Source organism: Coccinella septempunctata, chromosome X, assembly GCF_907165205.1.
Source record: "Coccinella septempunctata chromosome X, icCocSept1.1, whole genome shotgun sequence".
In the NCBI taxonomy this organism is placed as follows: domain Eukaryota; kingdom Metazoa; phylum Arthropoda; class Insecta; order Coleoptera; family Coccinellidae; genus Coccinella; species Coccinella septempunctata.
Window position 1 is genome coordinate 23,580,853 of NC_058198.1, and position 7,300 is coordinate 23,588,152.

The 7,300-nt window shown below is 30.5% G+C and overlaps 1 protein-coding gene across 2 annotated transcripts; it reads right to left on the reverse strand.

Annotated features, from left to right (window-relative positions):
• Window positions 1-4,957: 4,957 nt before the first annotated feature.
• Window positions 4,958-6,542, reverse strand: LOC123321888. Of its 2 annotated transcripts, XR_006538968.1 has the most exons (4): window positions 6,458-6,542; window positions 6,111-6,310; window positions 5,561-5,720; window positions 4,958-5,459 (listed from the first exon to the last, which is right to left on the reverse strand). XR_006538968.1 is itself a non-coding variant. In XM_044909675.1 (3 exons), the coding sequence occupies exons 1-3, from the start codon at window positions 6,342-6,344 to the stop codon at window positions 5,338-5,340; spliced, it is 516 nt and encodes a 171-aa protein (XP_044765610.1). In that variant the 5' UTR covers window positions 6,345-6,409; the 3' UTR covers window positions 4,958-5,337. The 2 variants fall into 2 exon arrangements, 1 of the variants encoding a protein (XP_044765610.1); XM_044909675.1 differs by lacking the exon at window positions 6,458-6,542 and having other exon boundaries at window positions 6,111-6,409.
• Window positions 6,543-7,300: the final 758 nt, after the last annotated feature.

Below are 7,300 nucleotides of genomic sequence, written 5' to 3' on the forward strand. Positions count from 1 at the left end.
TGTATTTTCAAATTATCTTTTTTCAAAGCTTCAAGAATAGTATGAATGTCAGCTAAGTGTTGTTCGGGTGTATCATAAAATATAATGACATTATCCATGTAAATATAGCAAATTTTTTCAATACATTTTTTTAAAACGTCATTCATTAATCTTTGAAAAGATGCCGGAGCATTTTTCAAACCGAAAGGCATTCTTAGAAATTCATAATGACCATCATCAACAGTGAACGCTGTTTTTTCAACTGAATCTTCATCAACTTTTATTTGATGAAATCCGGACGCTAAATCAAGCACGGTAAAATATTTTTTATTTCCTAATTTGTCCAATATACTTTCAATCTGAGGTAGAGGATATTTATCATCAATTGTTTTATCGTTTAATTTTCTGTGATCAATTGCCATACGCCATTTTGTTTTACCTGATAAATCTTGTTTCTTTGGAACAATAACAACTGGAAAAGACCATGGGGAAATACTCGGTCGAATAATCTTTTTATCTAACATGTCTTTGATTCGACTTTTGACTTCTTCGCGATGAATTTCAGGATATCTATAAATTTTTTCATAAACTTCTTAGGGTTTTCACTCCCAATCTCTGAAACAAAATCAATTAAAAATGAAATCAACGATTTGCTCCTGCGTAAATTCTTGCACTAATTTTCTTGACAAATTATTTCATTTTTAATTGATTTTGTTTCAGAGATTCGGAGTGAAAACCCTAAAAAGTTTATGAAGAGATGCAAAATCCTCCCAAAATAAATTTCAATCGATATCTATAAATTTTACAATGGACTGGGACATCATCAGTCGTACGAATTTTATGTTTTACTCTGTTTGAAAAAATAAGGGGTTGACCTGGGAGTTGAAGTACTTCTTCATTTGTTTGGAGTATTTTCATTAATTGACTATTTAATTTCGGTTCTAAATGACTCAGATCAATTGGAATCTCTGTTTCTGACAAACTTGTTGGTAATAAAAAGGTATTTGACAATCATCATTGAAAATAATTTGATTTTTGAAATCAAAGTCCGTATTTATTCAGGAAATCTGCACCAATTAAACCATCATAATTTTTGAGAAATTTTTGAAAAATAAAAGGATGAAAATCATCTGTTCTGAATTCTGAAAATAATGGTGATAAAACTTTTTCATCAGAAGTCTGCTTTCTAAAACAAGCAGTTAATGTAGTTGATTCTTTAAAAATATTCTTAAGGAAATGATTTTACGCAAATTTTGGATCTATTAAACAAACTGAACATCCGCTATCAATTATTAATTTACACTTTGGATTTGAGAATTCAATATACGGTAATTGATTAGAGTGATCTAAAGAATTATTTAGGTCAATAGCTCTTCTTGAGGAGTTTCGTGAAAATTTTCATTACTAGGAGAACAACCAGGATTTTTCGAAGTATATTGTACATGCGTTAAATCTTCAAATGTAAAATTAGGTTTTAGATTTTCCTTTACGAATCTTCTTTGAGGATTTATATCATATTGTGAGGAATAATTTGGTCGTTTTTGAGGATAATTTCTGCTTTGAATAGACATTCTTTCTGGTGGATTATTATTTCAATAATTAGGATGTTGTTTGAAAACATTTTGATTATCATTTCTATTATATCGATTTCCAAATACTTGCTGATTAGTCGGATAATTATATTTCACTGGACGTTGATTCAAATGTATCGGTTGCGAAGGAAATTGCATATTTCTTTGATTATTTCGATTGAAATGATTGAGATTATTTGCTAGACGATTGTAATTATTTGCTGGGCGATTAAAATGTGTATAATTCATTTTTCGATTATATTGGTTGAAATTATTAGAATAGTTACTCTTATGAATTGGTTGAGGCTTATTCCGTCTGCTTCTATCAAGTAATTCGTATTGTTCTAGATTAGAAATATAATCTTTTACAGCATTCACAGTATCATCAAAACTATGGTCGTTATTCACAATCCAATGCGTTCTCAATTCGGAGAGTGAATTTGAAATGAAGACTGTTTTGCAAAGTTTTAGAATATTTGATTTATAAAGTAATTTTTCTGGATCAGTCATTGGATCTGCATCTATTCGATTATTAATTCGTATTTTTAAGGCGTTCTATGAAATTCAATAAATCTTCATGAGGCTTTTTATTCAAAAATTGTAGATGGATTAATACGTCTAGGTTGATAAGATCTCCAAATTTAGTATAGAGAAATTGTTTGAGAAGTTCCCAATTGTTAGGAATATCGGAAGTTGATGCTTCAGCACGCGCTCTGTCAATTAATTTTGATTTCACAACAGCAAAGCAATAATTTTTAACGATTTGGTTCTCATTAGCAAACATCCTCAAATAATCTTCAGCACTTTGAATAAACGAATGCAACTCATTTTCTATACCTGAAAATTGAGGTAATAGCATGCCAAATTTTTCTGCGATAGACAAATCTATACTTTCCGTAGCCATTTTAAATTTATTTCATTTTTTATTCTTTTTGAAAGAAAAATGCTTGATTGAAGTAACCCAGGTAGCATAAGACGTACAACGGACGTACAAGAATATTATGACGTCAGAATGACGTCTTAGTGACGGGCAAATGTCAACGTCAGCGGACGTCAATTGTAGACGTCATCGGACGTCAATTATAGACGTCGTCGGAAGTCAATTCTAGACGTCATTAAAACGGCAACTTTAGACTTTTATATCAAAAATCTTTTACTGATAAAAAAACAATACTTAAAGTTTTTCTTTATTAAACATAAAACGTCATTTATTCGTAATAATACATTTCAATAAATCTAATAAGTTTATTTTAGGTAGCAAAGGAAAAGTTGCACGAGAGTTATCCGTTAGATGAAAAATAATACATTTGGTAATAATATCCTGAAAACTTAGCACTTTAAATACAGATAAGACTTCAACAATAAAAATTTGTAAATCACTAGACTCAAACGGATAAGAAAAGTTATTTTTTATTAAACATAAAACATCATTTAAATAATAATTAATACATTTTAATAAATGTTATTAGTTCATATTATGTAGCAAAGGAAAAGCTGCACGAGAGTTATCTGTCAGATGAAAAATAATACATTTGGTAATAATATCCTGAAAACTTAGCTCTTTAAATTCAGATAAGACTTCAACAATAAAAATTTGTAAATCACTAGACTCAAAAGGATAAGAAAACAATGATTTATAAGATAAAAATTCTTTACAAATAAATACTATAAGTCCACCAGAATCTACCAGGATGTTGTGTATCTCAAAGATTCTATTTGACTTGTCAAGGCAGTATGAATTTCTAGGTGACCGAGCATGAATGGTAAAAGTCATATTTTTAAAACTGATTTTCTCATATTGTTTATACTTGGTGTATGTTGTTAACATTGGACCACGATTGTGCTCCCATCTTGTCTTTAAAGAATCAGTAACAACTGCTGCCATATTTTTTTCGTTTAATTCATTTAAACGGCGATATAGTTGCTGCAAAGGTTTGTTAGGAGAACGTATCAATTTTTTTATCGCACCCAAATGGTTTTCAAAAGGAAATGCTGAGATATTATCTAAAACTCCATATTTTCGTGCATCATCTGCAATGTGAATTAAAGCGTGTATATTATGAACAAGAAAATCCACACCATATATTTTTTTACAATGTAAAACAGAAGTTCGTAATAATCTGTGAGCTAAATCACACCCTAGTTTTTCCAAGTTTCTCTGAGACAATAAAATTGATATTCCAGAATGCAACAACATAAAATGTTCATAAACTGCAATATCAATATGATCTTTTAAAACAACGGGACCTAGATACAATAGGAATGATCTGAACTGTGTAGCTTTCCAGAAAGATATTTCGGATATTTTTTGAGGTTTTCTAATGAACTCATCCGGAAGAAAAACACTTAGATTGGTTAAATAATCAGAAATAAGATTAATATCCCTCGCTGATAAGCGCACTCTATAATAGGGACCTCCACTCCAAGAGTTAATTAATTTTTTCATTACTCCAAGGCAGACACAGTGCATATAATCATTAGGAAATAAATTTATTAGACCAATAGTTAAATGAGTTAATGGTGATATAGAAATGTGGTGATCACCATCAACTTGTGCTAAAAATGACTGATTTGTTCTTTTTTGAGATGAAACGCTATCAAAGATCATATGCCCATTCACATAGTCACCAGAAACAGTACATCGATCACAAGATGAATAACCATTATGACCTTTAATGCACTTTATATATGCCTTGGCTGGTGCATCGCAGATAAAGCTATGAATTTCAATAGAATAAATTTTATTATTAAAATAGAAACCATTATTTAAAAGTTCTGAGAGTTCATTTATAAAGTCATTTAAATAGGAGTCTAAAGGCTGTGGTTTGCTCTTCCCACAAAAAACACCCACGACAAAACATTTTGGTTTAACAGATAAAATATTTTTAATAAGTCCCAGAATTGGCCAAAACTGAAGCGGTGAATTTTTATTAGAAAAAACCGGCACGCCATCAACATTAAATGCAACATTAATACATTCTGAGTCAAAAGACGTATTATTGAGAAGAAACTGTTTTAAATTATTTGATAAACCTAAGTGAATATATTGGCCAGTGTCTAACTGCTTCTGGTCTGTTACAGCTACTGGAGTTTTTAATAACGTTCGTGCATCTAAGGGCAATGTTGGATGATGTGGAGATAAAATATGTAATAATTCCGTAACACTCACATGAGTCAGGTTATTACGAAGTGCCCACTCTTTTAAATCGTTTTTTAAAATATTATCTTTTTGATAATTATTAGTAGATTCTGCTGAAGAACTAGAGGTATTAACGTAGTTATCAGTATTTGAGTAAGGGTCATCATCATCAAAAGAATAATCAGTATCTAATTCTGATAATTGGTTGTCGAGAGATAGATTGAAATCTAATGATGCATTATGTTCAATGTTAAAATCATTGGTCACAAATGTTGAATTAACTTCTTTATTAGGAGATACACTTTGTGAAACATTCTCATTGTGTTTATGACTAGTGCAAAATGTATTATTTTCAGGATATTGGTTGTCCAAATCTTTTAATGTAATTTGAACTTCTTGAGCAACTCTCCTGTACATTTGGCGATTGCCAACTACTTTTTTATAAAAATTTCTAGACATAGTAAAATAAATAAAAATCTCTTTAGCAAATCAACTCAAACTAAAATAAATAAAAATCTCTTTAGCAAATCAACTCAAACATGAAGTAAAATATGAAAAATATCAAGTTCAAAGAGCTCAAAAAACAAAGTAAAATAAATAGGGACCTCTTTAAAAAGTCAATGGTCCACGAACATAAGAAACTTACATTTAATCATTATTATTGTTTTGCTTCTTTTTCTTTAGTCGTTCAGGGGCATGCTTTAACCATGTCTTAATGACGTCTTCTATCTCTCTCGTAGAACACCCATTACAGGTTAATTTAACAGCTCCTAGAACCAAAAGAAATCGAAATTTAATGAATTTGTAGTTTATTAATTTATCACAATTCTGGCCAGTAATCAGAATATATCTGGTGCTATGGCCTACTTACGTATAATTTCCGAATTAAGTTTTAATTCTGAAAATGCCTTCTTTGTATGACGACCATAAAAATTATAATCCTTGGCTAATCCGTCACTTAGTACTTCTTTTAAAATTCTACTTGTTTTGGAGGATACATCCTTACCACCAAAACCAGACCAATGTTTTACCTAAAAATATTTATATACCTATTTGTCTGTTGTACAGGGTGGTCTGCCATAAATTGACTCACTACCTGCAGCCGTAATTAAAGTTGCTAGGTAAAAAAGGTAAATACATAAGTAGTTGCATTGTATCTAAGCTGTCAGATTTTTTTATCAAATTTAACAAATGGTTCGTAAAGGTCAAATTGTGACATAATTATCTCAAACTCAAAATATATCTGTAGAATCTACCTAGCACCTGTAATTACAGTTGCGGGTGGGGGGTCAATTTATGGCGAACCACCCTGTATACCATTTGTAATAGCACAATAATCATTCATGGGATAACTGAACTTTAATAGCAAAAACCAAATATTACTATCAGATAAAAAAAATTTTAATAAATCAAATACTTACAATGGCATGTGCACCTTCAGATTTTGATGTTAGGTAACCTTCAAAAGAAACAAGATCATCCAAATTCTTTAGAGGAAATGTAACTGGAAGATCATCCGGTATTACTGATTTTGCTAAGCTCTCTTTTTGATCCAATAAATTTAAAATTTTCTTGTTTTGTTGCTTTATTTCCAACAGGTTCGTCAAAAGGATTTCAAATGCTTGAAAAAATAATTCAATATTATGCTTGCCCATAAATTATAAAACAGAATCAAGTGAAAATAGAAGTAATATTGTTACTTTTTACTATTTTACATTTTTTATTTATCATTAAAATACGTAGATATAGATTTTTAAACTTTAGATACCTGATTTCGAAATTGCTTCTGAACCATTAATTATTAGTTCTTTAGCTGGTCGTATGGAATCGTGAGTGAGCTCTCTCACTTTACCACTGTTGATAGCCTTTGATGAATAATTACTACTGGTGCCAGCACTAGCACTACCTGCTTCATATCGATGATCATTTGGTGCTAGAAAGAAATGAGTTAAAACCAATAATTATTCGTTATATCATAAATAATAATATATAATAATAAATACCTTCAATATTTGGCCTCAGATTGTTAAGGCTTGGCGGCCGAGGAATATTATTTTCTGAATATTCTTCATCGCTATCAAATCGAATTGGTCGAGTAACTTTTCTCTTGGATTTCAAAGTGATGGATTCACTGTCTTCACTATCTGTTTGTAAATCTGAAGTTAGTTCAGCAAGTTTTAATTTCTTCTGTGCTAACTCAAAATTGTCTGAAAGTTAAAAACATATGTTTGTAAAGGGCTTTTAAAATTTTCAAACAGTACTTAAATCAAATGGCAGTAAAATATTATATTATACATTGATAAGAGTGAGATACCTGCTACCTGATACCTGTTAGAGTTACATATATACCTGCTGTGTAATAACACTTTGAAATTGAATACAATTTCCATTTATCGGAAACTTCCTCTCCTCTTAGAACCGCTTTATTAAAGACTTTCGTGTCCTTATAAGGAGGCCAAAACACTTCCTTTTTCAATGGTGTGAGCCATTTTGAATGGACAACGGCAAGAGTGTCACCAAACTCCTCAGTGAACCCAACCACGGAAAACATCTTTTAAATTTAAATGTTTAAGATTTATTCAAACGGCGACCAAAAATTCCCATAAAACGA

What these genes read in the sequence shown, in the direction of transcription:
- LOC123321888 (XM_044909675.1), bottom strand. Translation starts at nt 6,344, where the DNA reads ATGGGCAAGCATAATATTGAATTATTTTTTCAAGCATTTGAAATCCTT. An exon ending in CTGAAGGTGCACATGCCATT is followed by an intron (nt 5,721 to 6,110) that starts GTAAGTATTTGA and finishes AAATATTTTTAG; the next exon opens with GTAAAACATTGGTCTGGTTT. An exon ending in ACTTAATTCGGAAATTATAC is followed by an intron (nt 5,460 to 5,560) that starts GTAAGTAGGCCA and finishes TTTTGGTTCTAG; the next exon opens with GAGCTGTTAAATTAACCTGT.